The 20,310-nt window shown below is 40.1% G+C and overlaps 1 protein-coding gene across 2 annotated transcripts; it reads right to left on the bottom strand.

The window, feature by feature from the left end:
- Nucleotides 1-290: 290 nt before the first annotated feature.
- Nucleotides 291-16,257, bottom strand: APOH (apolipoprotein H). Of its 2 annotated transcripts, none has more exons than XM_048490894.1 (9): nt 16,172-16,257; nt 11,839-11,946; nt 9,822-9,998; nt 8,312-8,408; nt 5,224-5,300; nt 3,577-3,765; nt 3,182-3,361; nt 2,259-2,456; nt 291-649 (listed from the first exon to the last, which is right to left on the bottom strand). In XM_048490894.1, the coding sequence occupies exons 2-9, from the start codon at nt 11,903-11,905 to the stop codon at nt 585-587; spliced, it is 1,050 nt and encodes a 349-aa protein (XP_048346851.1). In that variant the 5' UTR covers nt 11,906-11,946; nt 16,172-16,257; the 3' UTR covers nt 291-584. The 2 variants fall into 2 exon arrangements, with proteins under 2 accessions (XP_048346851.1, XP_048346852.1); XM_048490895.1 differs by having other exon boundaries at nt 9,822-9,884.
- Nucleotides 16,258-20,310: the final 4,053 nt, after the last annotated feature.

Here is a 20,310-nt window from a genome sequence, read left to right as displayed (position 1 = left end):
TGATGAGAGGGGCAGCCGCCTGGCCTTGACTACATTCCACAGCCCGGGCGATGGGCCAGCTTCTCTGGCGGAGACCTTATCTCTGCGAGGGAGATGAGACCTCCGTTCCCATGGGAATCCGGGAGGGGGGATGGGATGGACAGAGTTATAACCTGTGTTTCTGGCGGGAGATCTTATTCCTGCCACTGCGTGTACTTGAGCTTTCTAAGATGTCTGAATAAACGGTCTTTTACACCAAAGAGCCTTTTATTTCTGCTTCTATGGAATTCCTTACATAAACAGCCTTTTAAAGTATGCCCAATATCTATGCTAAAACTCTAATCATCAAACTATCAAATATTATTTAAAGTGACAGATATTGAGAATTCGTAGATGAGTTTACAGATGCTCTTAAGTATTGTAATTTTATAATTTAAACACTTTACATGTTGAATTTTTCTGCTAACTGAAGCTTTGTCATAAAATCAGTAGAGTAAGAACAGTCTGGCAGGGCAGTTCTTCCTTTAGAGATAATTGTGCTCTAGGTGGGACTCTTGATTCTCCATACAAATGTTCTCTTCACAGGCCATGAGGATACATCCTTTTCAGTTCTCACATGGTGTCATGTCTGCGACATCTGTCTTAAACGTTCTTGCAAACCACCCGCGTTCTGTTGAAAATATTATATTAGACAAGATATTTATCAAAATGTGTTACTACTATAGTCAATACTACATATATAATAATACATTCGGAATTTTGATACATGTTAAATTGTAAATGTTTAGTTCAGCACATTGGTAAACTTCAGTGCTAAATCATGCAAACAACTTAATTTTCCCCTCTTGAGATACAATATTGTTGGCTTTTATCTTTTCCAAATAAAATTGTTATTATTTTGTTTGATACCATGACTGCCAGTTCTTTAGTTGGTTCTTGGCCGTTCATTACAATCCGAGCCTCACCTAGAGGCCTAGGAAGTTGTAATGTATCAGTGTAGCATTCATGCACATCCCAACAGGGCTGCCTTCTGATATTATTAATAATAACAGTAAAAATAAATTTTATTAATACCCCACCCTCTCCCAGGTAGGCCAGGCTTAAAAAATAAAATCAATTTTACCTCAATAAATTTAAAATATTATGGAATTTCATCTTATACATATTGCTATAAAGTACTCGTACATATTTCAAACCACCCACTTTAGTTGTTTTTGTAAAGTTATCCTGGTTCTCATTTTCAGCCCTGATGCCAAGAAAGTCTATGAACTTAAAGCAGTTTGTGAAACATATTTTTCCTGGTTCCCTTGCACTCTGAAAAGTAGCTCATAAGAGTGAAGAACCCTCAAACACCATGGGGTATAGCCCAGACACTGCACAAAAGCTTATGTGGGTGAGAAATTCTGGCATTTTCTCTCTCTTGCTGCTCCTTCCATGTTGCATCACATGCTATTCCTGAGGCCCCCTCAACTGTCCAGAGCAGCAGGAAGAGTAAGATGTAAAAGATGCCTTATCTGAATTCCTTCAGTCCCTTCCAGTCACAGATTTTAAGTAAGTTTTCAAACTGAAGCAACAGCAACAAAAAGCTTGATCTAAGTTTGTTACTAGTGATTTCTCCTGTATCTGTCTTATCCAGGATCTGCTGGTGAAGGAAGTCTCAAAAACTGGAGACAACAGGAAATAAGGAGTGTATATTTCAAAAGACACTAGAAAATGTGTGTATGAAATTATTATACACCTGCCTGATCCACTGAACAATCCATTTCCTGTTTCTAGGAGCCTCTGGATGCAACTGCCCTCATTAAAAAATACAAGACATCTTCACTGCAGGTCCATCAAATCATTGCAGTAGGTTGATGCCACCATATATTTCTGCATTGAAAAGAATTGTTTGACTCTTTCTAGCTTGTTATGTGACATAAATATACAGAATTTCCCTACTTTACCTTGTAATGCAGATGGTGTGTCCTTCATAAGACCCAAATCTCAGTCTCAGCAAAAAAAAAACATAGATCAGAGGCTGCGATTGTGTTCATTTAATCTTCAAAACCATGTTATGGGAAGGCCTGCAATCTTTCTCTCGCTTCATCTACCATGCTAGTAATTATTTGAGTAATCGCCAGATCCCAATTATCCTGCAGAACACCAAGTTGATAAATATAATATCGAACCCACCTTCTATTTTCCTTCTAACCATGAAACAATTAGCTACATATGAAACAATTAGCTTTACTTCACATGTTCTATTTACCAAGTTAAAATTAAATTTACCAAATTACCTTTGAAACAGGCAGGGACTGTGAGATTGCCATTTATGCACTGAGCAGATTCAGTGTAACTGCAGTGCAGGTCTTTATTTTGGCAGAAGAACCAGATGGTCTCAGCATGCTGTATCCCTTCTTGGAGATGGTCTTGCACTTTTACTTTCTGCTGATTGTATAACACTGTAGCTTTTTTAACTGGTATTTTACATGGTTCTGCAAAGGGGAAATGTATAAATAACACTACTTGAACAATTAGGATTCTTTTGGAAGTATCACATTGAAACATTCTACAAGCCAAGGAATTTATTACTACAGCAAACAAAATTGAACTAATAGTGGCTATTCAATTCATACATTGCTTTCCATAACTAAACTTTCACAATTTCCTATTTTTCTATCCATGTCTTACATGTTCTTTACAAACTATCCACATGCATGAAGTGGCAGTGTCCGGTTCTTTGCTAGGCTACATCTGTAACATACACAGAACTTTGAAATCTTTATTCTAAAAGCTTTCTTCGGCTGATTCCGCACACGCAGAATAATGCACTTTCAAGCTGCTTTCAGGGCTCTTTGAAGCTGTGCGGAATGGCAAAAACAGTTGTGAAAGCAGCTTGAAAGTGCATTATTTTGCGTGTGCGGAATCAGCCTTCAGTACAAATAAAGCTGGTCAGAAATCTTGGCTCCAGCTTCCACTGAAAGCAGTGGAATTTAAGTTACAGATACAACTAACTTTTGTTGCACTGGGGCCAAAGTGTTTCATCTTTTACTCCAGAAGACTTACAGACAAGTGAGCCAAACATAAAGAAGAATGGAAACTTTGTCAGGTATTCCCAGACACCACTCTACTGCCCCTTCCCTTGGATTGCGCTGTAAATCATTTTTAAGACAATGTAAGTTAATGTGTGTTTACAGATATTCAAGAAGCCAAGTTAGACCTTTGCAAGTTGGTTTTATTGACCAGTTTCCTGTTTTTTCACATGTAGACTCTACAGGTCCATTCATCACATAAGTAGGATTGCAACCATAGCTCACTCTGTCTTTATACTGATAAGTTCTGCGAACAGCAAAGTTTATGAATCCATTTTGTATTTCTTCTGGATATGGACATATCACTTCTGTATTGGAAAAATAAAGATATCTGGAAGTTATGGTTTATGATGACGTATATAATAAGACTTTGTGCTCTATTTCTATAATAAGACATAGCGCTAATCCTCAGATATGTCAATATAACAAGGGTCATGATGGGATAATTTTTCCCATTGGACAGCTTGTTCAGTCTTATGATAAAGAGTCTTTGAAATAGTAAAACATTTTTTTGACTACTTACTTCTGCATTCTGGTATCTCACTCCAGTTTCCAGTGGCCAGACATGTAGCCATTTCATTTCCAATTAATGCCAAAGGCAACTGACATTCAAACTTGATCATATCTTGGAAAACAGACATGTTTCCAGGCTTAAATCTATGGTAAGAGAGGGCTCCAAATTCAGAAATAGGAGGTGGAGGACAAATCACAGCTGAAAAACAAAGCATCTTCATTTCACGTAAAGCAAAAACTCTTATGCTTACCTGGCTCACCATCATCCCTTTCTATAGTATTATCAATGCTGCTATTGCATGTACTTTCGAACTGGGTTTTGACCAAAATAAATAATTCATTCATTCCATAGTGCTGAGTACATTGTACTTCATAGTACCATGGAGGAGCATTGACTAAAATTGAAAAATGTATCTTAGTAGAATAAGATCAGTTATGATGATTACCACATTAGAAAACATATCCCATCCAATTATTCTCAAAGAATCTTATGTATGTGGAGGGACAGGGTACAGCAAATGTATGTTCTAAAGGGCAGAGTGTCCATTGTGTTGCCACCCCAAAAACATCACTCAAGAATGCAGGGTTCCCTTATTCTATGTTGTTATCCCCCACAATTTTTCCCATTCTCAATCCTTGCATATTGGAACCAAACTTCTTGTGATGGAGAGATCTGTGTGTATTTATGTATGTGCTTTCCTAATCACATTTAAAATGGGAAGGGAAGTCTAGTTTTTTTTAAAAAAAAATTAGTCATAATAGGCCTCTAGATAGTGAATCAAAGGCATCTTTAAAATCAACAAAGGCTGCAAAAAGAGTTTCTTTTGTGGAACATACATATTTGTCAATTAAATATTTTAAAATGAAGCAGTGGCCTGTAATGGCTCATCCATTTCTAAAACCAGCCTGTTCTTCTTCCAAAAAACCTTCATGATCTAACCAGCCACATAGTTTTAAGCAAAGATGTTTGGCATATAATTTACTGGTTGTATTAGGGAGGCTTATCGGTCTATAATTAGCTAGGTCCTATCTATTTTAAAAATAGGAGACTGGGGCCCACCAATCCATATTTGATTGTAATAAAATCAAGGGCAATAGAATCACTACCTGGGGCCTATCCATTCTTTGGTTGAGAGATTAATTGTTTAATTTTTTAAGGTGATACAGAGACCATTGAGGAATAGAATTGTTTGGGAAATCCAGCTGGAAATAAGTATGATGCTTTCCATTAAGATAGGAGCTCCCAGGATTCTGCTATGAGGCAAATTTCATGTTTCAGATTAGGAGCATTTGATGTAGAGAAGTGACTTAGGTTGCATATGTACATGAGGTTAACAAACAGCGGGGGGCTGAAGTTCTTCTGGAATTTCAGATAATCTCTGGACTATGGAAATCAGTTTCAGAAGAAAAATCAGCTTTTGAGGACAGCCTCTATGTGGCATCACATGTCTGCTAAGTTCCCTCCCTTCCCCAAACTTCATCCACCCCAGACACTGCCCTCAGCTCTCCAGCACTTTCCAAAGCTGGAATTGGCAACTCCATGTTTATAACATTTCAGCTTTCCAGCAGGTATCAGTATACCTTAAAACTGATAACCCTGTACCCTGTTAGTCAATCCCAAATAAATACACATACGAGTAAAATTTATTACACGTACGTTGGCATTCAGGTAGCTGTCGACTCCATTGTCCATCTGCCAGACATTGGCTGGTATTAGTTCCATTAAGAATATACCTATAAGATAGAAGATATATATCTAGTCACCATCTTCCAAAAAGGAAGAGCATATGAAGAAGCATTCCACTGCAAAACAGTTCCTTCACAATATGGATCTGCAAAAACCCAAGCTTCCTTTTCAAAGCGTTGTTAAGACTTCCTGTTATTAAACTCAGTTAACTGGGCCTTCATAGTGGGATGCATTATAAATTAAATATGGTCTGGATAAATGAAAACAAATCTATAAAAAAGGATGTTTTTATTATTACTAAATTATAATTATTATTGTTTAATTTAGTTTAATATCACAGCTGCCAGTTCTTTAGCTGGTTGTTGGCCTTTCATTACAATTCGAGCCTCACCCAGAGGCCCTAGGACATTGTAATGTATTGGCATAGTATGGCTGTGAAAGTCTTCTGAATTTGACAGATGTTGATTTTGTCAATTTGAAGATGTTTTAAGTGTGCCTTAGTATTTTCAGAATGGCGCCCAGGCTGCCAATTACCAATGGGACGACCTCAGCTGGTTTGCACCATGGTCACTGAATATCAATTTTAAAATCGTGGTATATTGTAACCTTTTCATGTTCTTTTTCAACCACCCTGCTTTCAGCAAGTACTTTTATGTCGACGATGGTCACTTTCTTGTCCTCAATCATTGTGATGTCCAGTATATTATGTGCCAATACTTTGTCCGTTTGGATTTGAAAGTCCCATGAGATCTTGACTGTCTCATTTTCCATGACTTTCTCTGGACAGTGTTACCACCGGTTTTTAGTTGTCCTAATGTTGTAATTCTTGCATAAATTCCAGTGGATCATCTTGGCCACTGGAGCACCTTCCCTATGAGGAGAGGCTGCAGCATTTGGAACTCTTTAGTTTGGAGAGGAGACGGCTGAGGGGGGATATGATTGAAGTCTACAAAATTATGCATGGGGTAGAAAATGTTGGCAGAGAGAAATTTTTCTCTCTTTCTCACAATACTAGAACCAGGGGGCATTCATTGAAAATGCTGGGGGGAAGAATTAGGACTAATAAAAGGAAACACTTCTTCACGCAACGTGTGATTGGTGTTTGGAATATGCTGCCACAGGAGGTGGTGATGGCCACTAACCTGGATAGCTTTAAAAGGGGCTTGGACAGATTTATGGAGGAGAAGTCGATTTATGGCTACCAATCTTGATCCTCCTTGATCTGAGATTGCAAATGCCTTAACAGACCAGGTGCTCGGGAGCAACAGCCGCAGAAGGCCATTGCTTTCACCTCCTGCATGTGAGCTCCCAAAGGCACCTGGTGGGCCACTGCGAGTAGCAGAGAGCTGGACTAGATGGACTGTGGTCTGATCCAGCTGGCTTGTTCTTATGTTCTTATGTTCTTATGAGTTGTGCCTATGCACTATATGCGCTGCTGCTGCTGCTGCTGCTACTACTACTACTACTACTACTACTACTACTACTACTACTGGGAAGGAGCATGGCTCAGTGAAAGAGGGTGCTGAGAGTCCCAGGTTCAATCCCCAGCATCTCCAGTTAAAGGGATCAGATAGTAGGCAATATGGAAGACCTTAGCCTGTTTCCCTGGAGAACCACTGCTAGTCTGAGTGGAAAGTATTGAACCTGATGGGCCAGTTCTTTAGAGCTGTAAGTAGCCTGTAAGTAGTAAAAAGACAGCAAAATATGTTTACTCAAAGTATGTTCTCAATAGCTGTGTGTGTGTTTTGCTCAGGGAACATATGAACAAGCCTGCTGGATCAGACCAGAATCCATCTAGTCCAGCACTCTGCTACTCGCAGTGACCGGAAGGAGGGGATTGTCTTCTATTAGATGAATAGTGCTTGGCCATGTATGTAGGGGGGTTGTACAACATACATATGGAATATTTCGATATTCTGTAGTATTTTAATATTCTTAAGTTATATGCACTTCTACGTACATACTGTAGACTCTATTTGGCATCAGTTCTAATATCAGAGAATGTGTGGGGATAACATAAGAATTTATCACAAATATGTACTACTGAATTAATTCCTCTGCTTAGTTTCTTGATATTACTTCCACTTTTGGAATGACTGCTTTTCAGTGCATTACTTGCTTTAGTTTCTCAAGAGATTTACTTTAAAGCATATTTGCATGTGTGATCCCTCTCTGCATGTTTCATATTTGTATTTTTATGCTGAAGTCTGTAGATATATATAGCAATGTTGTGATGCAACAGTGTAAAATTTCATATGCAAGACTGTGCTTGGCTTCTTCCTTTTTAAATTTTTTTAACCTTTTCTTCCTATATTCAGTTTCAATCCAAAGAGCTTTTTGGCCATGCATCAATGTTTGCACATCAAGTACAAGTATTTCCTCATGTTCCCTCCTGCCAAGTTAATGTGCTGCAGTTGAGATCTTTCCTGAAGTTCCTCTGAGTTCCAGAAGTATTGTTTTGTCTAGAAGTATATCCCTCATTCTGGAAGGTAAGGTGCTCAAAGTCAATATATTCATTATCAGCAAAGTTCTACCAAACCAGATTGGCTTCCTTGTTCTTCAATAACATATGAACATATAACATATAAAAGCCATATGGTTGACCATGTTAAATGCCAGAAAGGCATTTTTAGATTTACTAGCATAGAAATAGCCAAACAATACAACCACTCTATACAGGTAGATGTTTTTTGTATATTATACTCCTGGAGCCAACCATAGTTGAATAGCACAAGATCAATAATGATTTGGCTGTTGGGTGTTTTTCAGCCTGCGTGGCCATGGTCTGGTAGTTTTTGCCCAAATCTATTGTGGGCGAAAACTTAGGACCAAAAACTACCAGACCACAGCCACACAGCCCCCAAATATATACAACAGCCAGTTGATTCTTACTGTGAAAGCCTTCGACAATGTAAATCGGTTGTCAGAAGCTTCACTGTACATGTGGAGCACAACAAATGGTTCCATTTTTGCCATGCTTTATGAGCAATTCAAAGTTTGCCTAGGTTGGCTTTTGAAGCTATTTTCACTTGTACTACTTCAAAGAAACAACACTCACCCAGGTTCACAGGAAAAGATTACAGTACTCTGATAGTCTAAGTCTGCACCAAGTATGTTTCCATTTTTCAAAGGCCCAGGGTAAAAACATTTCCTTGCTGTTAAAATATAAAATAATGATCCATTAGATGTTAACATAAAACAATTCCAATTCTAAGTCATCTTCCTCCCAATCCTCTACATATTGTTGTTGTCATATGCTTGGGATACTCAAGATGGCATCCGGGTAGGAGCTGTAGTAGCAGAGCTCTGCCAAATTAGATGTTTTTAGGACCTCGGAATGGGTTATTTTTACCACCCACTTACTTTTAGTTGTTTTTAAGAGCTGAGAATTTCGAATCGTGTGGGAGAATATCAGCATGAGGTGGCTGGAATTGTTTTGTTTTGCCTTCAGCTTGTGTGTGAGATCTTCCAGCCCAAAAGCTGTGTGTGAGGAGACGGCTTGTGTGTGAGACCCCACCAGAGGAGACAGCTTCCCTTCCCCAAGTGAGGTACTCTCTTCGGCAAGCTGTGCGGCAGTGGGGGTTAGTGGCAGGGCCCCACCCTCCCAGCTTCAAGTCCATCTCCACCTCGGCTTACCCGAAGTGTTCCAGGGTGCAGAGAGAGTAGTGAACACCGTGGGGAAGCGGTCTACAGGAGATGCCTGGGACCTGTAATTGGAGCCAGAGGTTGCAGGACTGTTTGTGCAGCCACTTGTGTGGCCATCAAGCCAAACCGCAAGGCATGGACCTTGGAAATTAAGCTGGCTGGGCTCACTGGATCATCTGTGTGGAGTGAGATTCCCGGTCGGGCTGGCCTCCTCTATTGTACTGCCTGCAGGGAGTAGCCTGGTCAGGAGGGAGATTGTGATAAGAGTGCAGGGACAGCTGAAGATATAAGGGTTACTGTCCGGGCAGGAGAGGCGCCACAGTTATCTGACAACTGGGAAGATCCAAGCTATCAGACACTAAAGAGAAGGATTTCTGAAGAAATTGAGAGATTTCACGAATGAAAACATAAAGATGAAAGAAAGCCATGTGTCTAGTACTGTTTTTGGAACCTCTGTCCCGGAATGAAATAATGGAAAAAGGAACACATTTGTCCTATTCAGAGGTCATAATAATAATAAGTGAACATCCAGGAAGGTGTTGTGTCCTTAATATTAGGTACTAGAATAAGAAGACAGCATAGCTTCAAACAGGAGCATAGTTTAATGACTCAGGTTCTTTCTCTGAGCCTAGCCAATGTCAGCAATTACCTTTCTCCTTGTTTCTGTTCACACTTTACGCACAAAAACAGGAAACCAAGCTGCCCAATAATACACAGGCAGTCCTGCACCGGTAAAAATTATACACTTATAAACCCTTTGCAAGAATTTAACTGAATATAGAAGAATCCCTTCCGTGCATGTTGAGTCATCACAACTGTGTTGGAATGGTGCAATAAACTGAAAGTGTAAGTCACTGTTTTTCACTGTTATGTTGTGTTGAGCATAAAGATCACAAAACAAAGAATATAAAAAGTGTACTTACGTATACATCTGAGTGTAATAATAGGCCATTTACCAGTCAAAGGGCATGTATATCTCCTTGAGCCTGTATGAGGAACATACCCAGGATTGCAAATGTATGTAATCACCTCTCCCAGCTCATATTCTTCCTTGTTTTTGTCAACAGTAGCCAATGGAATTGCAGGTGGTCTGGGACAGACTAGAAGACACAGTATTTTAACAGGGCTTGCATGAATGAGAAGCGAAGAATGCAAGTAGGAGGAGTCAAGATTGGTCATGCTATCTCCATTTATTAGCAGAGGGTCTTCATAGAGTATGCATGTGTGTGTGTGCGTGCGTGCACGCATGCACGCACACATGCGCATATAGAATCATAGAGTTGGAAGAGACCACAAGGGCCATCAAGTCCAACCCCCTGCCATGCAGGAACACACAATCAATGTACTCCTGACATATGATAATCCAGCCTCTTTTTAAAAACTTCCGAAGAAGGAAACTCCACCACTCTCTGAGGCAGTGAATTCCACTGTTGAACAGCTCCGACAGCCAGAAAGTTCTTCCTAATGTTTAGGTGGAATCTCTTTTCCTGCACCTTGAATCCATTATTCCATGTCCTAATCTCTGAGGCAGCAGAAAACAAGGTTGCTCCATCTTCGACATGACATCCGTTCAGATATTTAAACATAGCTATCATGTTCCCCCTTAACCTTCGCTTCTCCAGACTAAACATATCCAGCTCCCTAAGTTTCCCTGGGGAGAGCATGGATTCCAGACCTTTTACCACTTTGGTTGCCCTTCCCTAGACACATTCCAGTGTGTCAGTATCCTTCTAAAATTGTGGTGCCCAGCTGAACACAGTACTTTAGGTTAGGTCTGACCAATGCAGAATAGAGTGGTACAATTACTTCCCTCAATCTTGATATTATACTCTTATTGATGCATTCCAGAATTGCATTGGCTTTCTTGGCTGCCATATCACACTGCTGACTCATGTCCAGTTTGAGGTCTACTAAGACTCCCTGATCCCTTTCACATGTACTGTTGTTAAGCCAGGTGTCACCCATCCTATACCTGCATCTCATTTTTTCTGCCTAAGTGTAGAATCTTGTATTTATTGAAATTCATTTAGTTAGTTTTGTCCCAGCTCTCTAATCTGTCCAGATCATTTTGAATCCTGCCCCTGTCCTCCAGCGTATTAGCTACCCTTCCTAATTTGGTACCATCTGCAAATTTGATTACTATGTCTTCTATTTCATTATCCAAAGCCATTGATAAAAATACTGAATAGCACTGGGCCCAGGACAGAACCCTGTGGCACCCCACTAGTCACTTCTCTCCAGGATGAAAATGCCCTCCCTTTTCCACTTCTTGTACATGCCCTTTTATATCTTAGCTCACTTGAGAGTTCTTTAGACACTTCCCATTTTTCCTTCTCATTGTATGAAATTGTGCCTTCAAGATCTCCCTTTTAAGAAACTCCCATCCATCTTGTACTCCCTTCTCTTTTAGTATTCTTAACCATGGCATCACACCCAGTAGTTTCTTAAGTTTACTGAAATCAGCTCCAGGAGAACATGTATAATGAACATTACACATAACAAATGTTATACATGTTCTCCAGGAGAACATATATAACAAACTCCAGGAGAACAAATACATATAGATATATTCACACATGCACATATATGATAAAAAGTCCTGTTTTTAGCAAGGTCCCTGGATCAAGCATGATAGTCTATGATCATAAGATTTTGTTTATATCTTCTTCTTGATGTGGCTTTTTGGGGACAAGAACAGTGGGGACAAAGCCAAACTTTTGCCTTCAGCCTTCCAGTCAGGACTAAAGACGACAGACATTCAATCCATACATACTCAATGGGAGGTAACTCATGCATGCTTCCACACTAGAGAGGAATACAGTCCATAGACTATTCTGTGCAACTAATTTAAAAGTCTGTTGTCTACAACAGTGTAGCACACACATCGGCTTCAGAGGGATCCCAGCATTTTTTTTGTGCTATTAAAAAAAACAGTCTTACCCCGAAGTGCGAGAACTGTGTAAGATAGAGAGACTACCCATAAAACAAGCGGGATATGAAACATCATTGTGGATTGCAGGCAGCCAAAATGAGCCCCAACTCAGCACTCTACTTCCACAAAATAAAAAAGCAGAGAAGTTAAATATTAATTTTGTGCATTTATTGGAAAACAGATGAAAAACAGAGCACTGATATTGCTAGGTAAATAGACTGAACAGATAGTCATGCAAAACTTTATGCAATATTTAGAGGAATCCACATGAAGTTGGAGTCTGAAGGTCTTTCGTTTGCTTGGGAAAGGTTTGTACCTTGTTGGACTATGTTTCATTACCTGATCTTTATCAAATGGTTTGATGGGTGGGGTTATGCATTGAGTGGGGTATGTACTTTCAAGAGGCTTTTTGCTTTTGCTTTTCATTATGATCTTTCAGAAAACCCCATCCTTTTGGTTATTCCTTGCCTACAAGATATCACTTTCCCTACGGAAAGCTGTATTTTGATCCACAAAATTTTAAATGTTGCACAGAACAGCTTCTGGGTAAAGAAGAATTCAAAATGAATATACTGAAAGAAAATTTGTGTAGACTGATCATATACATTACCCAGAAATAAATCTCACTAAGTTCAGTAGGAATTAAACCCAAACAACTGTGTAGAATGGAGCCTTACAGATCCTTGGGGCATTTGCTGCACTCAGTGTAGACAAGTAAATAGACATAGGATTGCAAAATTAGGGTAATTAGCTCAGTTTAATAATTATAGTGGTTCAGGATCCTCAGTCAGTCATTATTCAAATGTAATGTGCCCAAGAAATGAACAAAGAATTCAGTGCTACAAAAAAACAATTGGGGAAAATAGATTGTTATAGGGAATTGTAACTGGGTATATTTTATGCTCAGATGTTTGCAAATGGAGGGTAACAAAGCAGCCCATGTTGTTCCCAAAAACTGCTGCCTGATCTCATTTCATCAATGTGAAACTAAAGTCTGGCCTAGGGCTTTACCACTACGTATAGGCAGTCCTCAGTGTAATCCTGTCCCTGTTAATTTGCAGCCAAGTTTCAACCTGCAAATGCCCACTAAACAGCATCCCTGAAATGAACAGTGAAAGCTCTTGTTTAGCATTTTCAAAAGCTGGAAAGTTAAAATCCCTGGAGGTAGAAGATCCCTCTGGCTCTTGTTTGGCTTATCAGAGTCGAGCCCAATCGGGATTTTGAGACATAAAAGGAGGTAGAGGAGACAGAGTAAAGACTGCTTAAAAATTGCACTAGATTATTAGTTGTACATTTTACAGGTTCTTTATTTGCTCCCTTTCCTTTTCTTTGGCACTTTAAATGAAACTCTGACGTTTCCCAGAACTGTTCTAAAAATATGTCATTTTTCTTCTTCACTCACTGTTAACTGTTACAAAGTGCATAGTGTCTGTGTCTACCTAATGGATGCTGTAATGAAGGGAATAACAAACAGAACAGATAGAACAAATAAAATGGAGTCTCCAGGCACCTTAGAGATCTATGGGTGTATTGAAGCAGAAGCTTTGGTTGATACAGCCCATTTCGTCAGATGAAACAGTAATAATATCAGAATAGAGATGGGACAGGGAAAATATGTGATATAAGGAAAAAACAAAACAGGAGGTACCTGAGGGTTTTAAATAAGGCCTATCATGGGGGTGGAGAGATATAAATCAAATAAATAAGAGGACCATTTGGCCCAGACTCACATTCACAGAGGGCCTCAAATTTAGACTTCTGATATTACCTCTAAGTGAGGTCTTACTTATTGTTGTACAGATACACTGATGGGATTGAAAGAAGATGAGGTTCATCATACAGCTTTCAACTTGCTTTCCATTATCAGGCCACAATACTGTGTATTAATATTTTCCTTTGTCAATAGAGGTAAGGCCAGGTTGCTAGACCCCCACCAGGGGCAGGATATCCCCTACATTAGGTCCCCTCCCTCCAACACTGTTCAGCTGGCCAGCAGGGTCTTGACATATACAAATTGAGGCCCAGGCCTTGGCCCCATCAATGCAATGATATCACTTTCAGAAGTGAGGTCATCATGTCACCAACAACACGTTCTGGTATTTTGGCTGGTAGAAGCTGTTTTTACCATACAGTTTTGCTCAGATATCAGAGCATCTCCCATGCTATCAGTGACATGATTTTGTTTCTGCTGCTTGCACCTGCCATTTTGTGTGGTGGAAATTCTTCAGGGTGATTCCCAATGGAAGTTTCCTCTGTTAGCAGCTCATCCATTTGCTATTTTGCTGAAACGAGTAGATGGATAAAGTTTGTCTAGCCTAGTGATCCTATGCATGTGTCGTTTTCCCTTTTTGTTTTGTTTTGAGGGGGCTGTCTGCGAAGCTACAGCAACACTACTAAAGAAACTGCAATATGCACATATTTGTGCTTCTGTAGGTTCACAGACAGCTCCCACGAAACAAAAAAAAGGATGACCCACATGTGCACAGGATTACTAAGCTAAACAACTTTATTCATCTCCTTTTTACAGTGAAATAGCAAATGGATGAGCTGCAAGCAGAGGAAACCTCCACAGGGAATCTCCCTGGAGAATCTCCTGCAGCACTCAAAATGACAGGCGTCATTGTGAAACTGACAAGAGCTCCATGCACCAGATGGGCAAAAAGATCTGTTTTGGCTGACAACACTTGTGTTCTTTCATACTTGGGAACACAAAATCCCAAAACAGATCTTTTTGGAACGTCCTAAAAATGTTATATTTATGCTGTGCAGAATTTACCTCTGAGAAGCTCTGGTTTCAAAGACTGCATTTCTCATTGTAGAATGTTCCCCACCAGGTACCAGTTTAATGTAATAACTAGAGCAGCCATTCTCAACCAGGGTTCCCTGGTACCCTGGGGTGCCGTGAGCATGTCCCAGGGGTACCGCGGCAACACTACCGTGCCCCCCTCATTTTTGTGGTGTCTCCCATGGGGAGCTGGCCCATGGGGCAGGGCCTGCCACAAGGTCAGCAGCCACCACCACCCCCAGTGCTACCCTTCACCCTGGGAGGGGAAGGTGGGGGGTGTGGCAAGCAGGGGCAATGGGAGGAGAAGGTGGAGGGTGGCGGCAGGGCATCCCAAGAAGCCATGGGGCCACCTGTCAGTGGATTTGCTCCTTTGTCAGGGTAAGGCCCCTGTAGAAAGCATAGGGCTGCACCATCTCCACAAGTCCCTACAGCCCCCAGCCCCCTGGATTGGACCGTTAAAGACTTTGAATGCTGCTGGAAGAGGAAGAAGAGGAGAGTATAACAAATGCCATATCTAACTTGCCAAAAGCCTGATCAATTATTCTGAAGCGGCTGTGAGAGAAGCATTGCAGTAGAGTGCAAGTATTTAATACTGCTGACTTCTTAGCAGTCCTCCTGCATCTGTATGACAGGTAAGTGAATATTCTGGCTGCAAAGAATGACACCTGCTGAGTTTTTCCATGTTACATTCTCATGCAACTACGAACAGCATAGCTCATGTTCAAAATGTATTCTGTATTCATTTTTCTATATTACTGTAAGGTTGTATTCTGGGCTCTCTCCATTTTTGTTTTGCTTACATGAATCTGAAAACAATAACATTGAAACATTTGTTTAAAAAAAAGAATTGTGGTACCCTCACTGTCCTCTTTTTATGGTAAAGCTTCCAGCAATTTATCTTTTCTGTCTTTTACTGGGTTCAGTTTTTCTGGACCTCCTTTGCACTTGAAGTACTGACTTCTACTGTAGTATGAAATAATTTGTAATACATTAATGTGTTTTTACTCGAAAAGTACTCTTGAATAAATTCAGCATTGTAACTAGATTGAGGCTTGTAAGAGTATTTCCTAAACTGTTTGGGAAACTTGCTTAATCACAGAAAAAGTCAATACAAATTTCCAGTTCTTCCTTTTTGGTTGATGTATTGCACCATGTTTTTTACTGGATACTTTCCTAACTTATGTAATTTCTTATCCCTGCCAAAATACTGAAGCATTATTGCTCATATTGCTTTCAGAACAAATTTCCCAAATGCTTTTTCTAAAGAAAGTTTGAATCTCCACCAAGACTAATTACATTGAAACCAAGATGGCTGGCCTTGTACTTGGATTACAAACTCTGGAAAGGCCAATAAAGAGGAAAGAGGAAGCAGAACTATATGGGGGTTTGTGACATCTTTGTTGCAGGTTCTTTAGTTAATGATTTCAAGACAGCAGAACAAAACTTCAGGAGAACACAACCCCTCCTCCCATTGGAGTCACTAAGTATTCATGTATACACTTTCAGTCAATTCACAGCTATCTCTGTCCCAAACTGCAGTTTCTTTGCATACTTACACAAACTAGCTTTTCTTGTCAGCTGAGATGAAGGAGTGACCTGCTCCAAGTTCCAGAGTCAATCTATCAGGAGACCATCTCCTAACACTTAGCACTATTGGTAGAACAACAGTCTTGAGCACTAACATTCCAACAACAAAATAGCAATAAAAGAGGATGATAACAACAACAACAACAATTATGCTGCTGATTGTATCACTAGCAACTCAGGCATCAAGTTGCTCAATTAAAGCTATTTAATTTAATTATATGGGGGAAAAACTTCACAAGTGCCAAAGTAGTATTGTAATTGCTTCCAGCTTACAATGGACTGGAAAACTAAGCAAATCCTTCAGAAAAGAGAGAGACTTGGTTCTACACCTATGGAATTTTGGACAATCCAATAGACAGTGGGGCAAGGTGTTAAGGCTCTCAATCTCCCAGCTGCAAAATTCATCTGTAAATGAAATCCTTCCAACTTGGCCAGAAAATTCTGCCATTCGTATTGAATTGAAGCAAGCTAACTTAAAGGCTTTTTTATATTTGGGGATCATCAAATGATTAAGATAGGCTGGACTAGTGTTTGAATATACCAATCCCAAATAGAGAGAACAAACTCTACATGACTGGCCTAATAGAGAGAACAAACTCTACAGGGCTGGATTCTGGTACTGAGCTCATCTAAGATATAGAAGCATTTCAGATTTCTGATAGAAGTCAACCTAAGGCAATCTGTATCATTAGGGGAGATCCCCAAACAGTGCAGGTGAGCGGTCGCCATCTGCTAATGCTTAGGAAACCATTTTGTAACACTTAGCTCCACTGGTAGAAAAACAAGATGTATTAATGTTGTTGTTGTTTTTATTGTGTGCTGTCAAGACATAATTGACTCATGGCAACCCCAGGACTATGGGGTTTTCAAGGCAAGAGATGAGCAGAGGAAGTTTGCCATTGCCCTCTTCTGCACAGAAGAGTTTGGATTTATACACATCCTTCCTCTCCTGTAAGGAGACTCAAGGCAACCGACAAATGTCTTTCTCTTCCTCTCCCCAAAACAGACACCTTGTGAGTTCTGAAGAATTGTGAACAGACTAAGGTCACCCAGCAAGAATGTTGGAGTGAGGAAAGAAATCTAATTCACCAGATAAGAGTCCGCCACTCACATAGAGGAGTGAGGAATCAAATCTGGTTCTCCAGATTTGAGTCCACCTGCTCATAATCACTGCACCACTACAACACTAATCTTACTTGGTAATCTCCCAACCAAGTACTAACCATGACCATTTCTGCACGGTGGCAGAAATGGCTCTCCACTGGCATAATTAATGCCGGTGGAGGCTCAGGATTGCTCACATGGTATTGTGTGGATGGCTCCATGTTTGTCCTGTTCACCTACCACTCCACCCTGTGCAGCTCTGGACGGCTGGAGGGACATACTCATGCTGCCCTTTAACCTCCAGGGGTTGGAGGGCAGCACTGGTGTGTCCCTCCAGCCATCTAGAGCTATGCAGGGAGGGAGGGAGTTAACACTGGAGGGGTCAAAAGTGGTGCCCTCACTCCGGTGCATTTTGTATTGCGCTGGTGGGAAGATGTTGCTTTTGAAAAACTTGCTCAGGGATCAAGTTTCAAAAGTGGCAATTTGGTGCTGGTTGGGGGGCAAGTACGGCGCTGCTGCATTGCAGCAGTGCCAGCTGTGTGGACAGCGCCCTGGGATGGTGTTTTTCGGCCGTGTGGAAACAGCCTATGACTTACTGCTTAGTTTCCAGGTTCTGATAAGATTTTACTATCTATGCTAATAGGTCGCTATCTTCACATTTATTTAAAAAATGCAAATGATTTTTCAGAACTTGAACTTGAAAGGTTTTAGTTTTACCAAAAAGTGAAGAACAGGGAAACATAAACATGACAAATAGGGTAGCACAAAGCCATTGTAATAGGAGTGGTGCAAAGAAGGAAAAACTGTGATTTAAAAAAAATACTTTATTGGTTAAAAAAAAAGAAACTTGCACACAATACCTTGGTTGGTGGAGCAAACGGAGGGACTGAGCGCCAGGCAGTTGGACAGTAAGTGGAAGACAGCAGAGAGCGCACTGAGTGAGTTTCCCTTCTCCCTGATGCTCCTGTGAGTGAAAAAAGCCACAGAAAGCCAGAAAAACTGTGATTTTGAAAGAGATTGTGATGCTCAACAAAGACTCAAAGTGCACCTAAATAAACCATAACTCTCCCACCATCAGGGGCATAGTTAATACAATTATATTTTCACAATTACAGGTTTCATTGTAATTATTATACACACATATTACGCTACATAATAGCCTGATGCAAAGAAAGGGGGAAGTACAAGAAAGAGAAGGGTGTTTAGACCAATTCATTAAAATCCAAACAATATGTTTTTATATAACTATTTCATTCTGTTACATAATGCAAATTGCCCAGTGTTCTCAGGGAATTAAAAATCTATTATTACAGCAAATAGACATTTGCATATAACAGCCCTCGGTATAGTATATTTATTTTTATTTATTAACTATAAAGGGCATCCATTTGTGGCCCCAGAGGTGAATGGGTGACTGGATGCCACGCCGAGACAGAGACAACACCATATAAACTTTTATTGTTTATAGCTGCAGAGGGATGGCACAGGGCAATGGGTCCAAGTCACTGAGCAGCCCATTTGCTGTCTGATGAAAAAACCTGTCCCTCAGGCTGCCTGCTGAAGGAAAATAACCTTGGATAGCAGCCTTGTGAAAACACCTTGTCAGCTATCAAGTTTTATTTTCTTTTTTAAAAATAAAACTTAAAAAAAACCCTCCTAATTCTTGTATTGCTGTGAGTTCCTGGGTCAACACATGCAGTGAAACAGTTAAAAGGAATGGCAAAGGCCCTTATTAACATCACATTCTCTCTCCTTCTTCATTCTGTGCTTCCAACCCAAATGTTCCAGCAATGTTTGATTCTCCCCCCCCCCCGCTTTTGTTTTTTTTGTTTTTTTTTGTATTCCAGTCACCTGTGATACAGTGTGCAATCGGTTTCTTCCTGGACACCTGCATAAAAGCTTTCAATTACTTCCTCTCCAGCATCTGCAGTGGGGGCATGAACATGAACGATGGTTGTTGGTAGGCTTTCCCCCAAGTCTGATTGATATTATTCGGTCAGACTTCACATTATTATCTCTGACTGCTTGTGCCACCTTTTGCCTCGCTAGTAGAGCAATTCTGTTTCTTTGATGTTTGTCATATCCTGAATAAAACAGTTTATAATGTTCTGACTGAAAATGTTCTAATCCACTTCCACAATTGCAATGTTTAAATGTTCCATTTTTCATTTTACAGTTTCAAATTTACCTCAGTTCATACTTCTCATGTTCCATGTTCCTATTATGTGTGTAGAACAGCTTTGGACTTTCCTTTTGCATCTGTTCACATCAACAACTGAACATTTTTTGGCTTTAGTCTCATCGTTAAGAATAGTGCTACTTGCACATGTCTGCCGCTCTTCCCGAATAATTAATTGAATTCCGTCTGAGCTGGCACTATTTTTTTTCCATTTTGGATTCTTTCATCATAGAGTTTTCAAGGTATGAGATGATCAGAAGTGGTTTACCATTGCCGCCTTATGCGCAGTACCAACCAGGGTCAGTTGAAGTGTCACTGAAGTTATCTATTCAGTGTCACCTTCCACTCCTGCTGCTGCCCAGTAGCTACCCTTCAAAGATTCTTCTGCCCCCTTCACCATTGGAACTGTCTGTTCTCTTCTGCTATTGTGGCCATTAATCCCTGAAGTGGGTAAGTGCATCTTAGCCTAGAGAACCTGAAAGCTTGCTCACTGTGTTCTATCTTGTTGGTTGGTCTTACCAAAAATATACAATGTTTCTTGAGGTTAGTTTTTGGTCTGTTTAGCCATTGGCTAAAGTTTCTTCTAATAACGATGAAGCGATCTGATGAACTCAAAAGCTCACATGCTGTTATGTGTCATTTGGTTAATCCTAACAAAAGTTCTTATGTGAATTGTGTGCTTGGTTTTTTGATTTTATATCTGGAATAGCATGACTGTAAAAAACTTCTTTCTCCTTTTTTGATACTTCGAATTCAATTGATAAAGAAAGGTATGTGACAACTGGCGATATGAGAGGTATGTGACAATGTGACTAGCAAAACTAG

The sequence above is a fragment of the Sphaerodactylus townsendi genome, linkage group LG03 (assembly GCF_021028975.2).
Source record: "Sphaerodactylus townsendi isolate TG3544 linkage group LG03, MPM_Stown_v2.3, whole genome shotgun sequence".
Taxonomy (NCBI): domain Eukaryota; kingdom Metazoa; phylum Chordata; class Lepidosauria; order Squamata; family Sphaerodactylidae; genus Sphaerodactylus; species Sphaerodactylus townsendi.
The sequence above is the reverse complement of the archived record's forward strand: the minus strand, read 5'-3'. Positions and strand labels throughout refer to the sequence as shown.

Excerpts from the sequence above, each read along its gene's own strand:
- APOH (XM_048490894.1), bottom strand. The coding sequence starts at position 11,905 with ATGATGTTTCATATCCCGCTTGTTTTATGGGTAGTCTCTCTATCTTAC. Across the intron at positions 3,766-5,223 it reads ACAGCTACCTGAATGCCAAC|CTGTGATTTGTCCTCCACCT; the intron begins GTACGTGTAATA and ends TTTGTTTTTCAG. Across the intron at positions 650-2,258 it reads AGTCCCTGCCTGTTTCAAAG|AACGCGGGTGGTTTGCAAGA; the intron begins GTAATTTGGTAA and ends TATTTTCAACAG.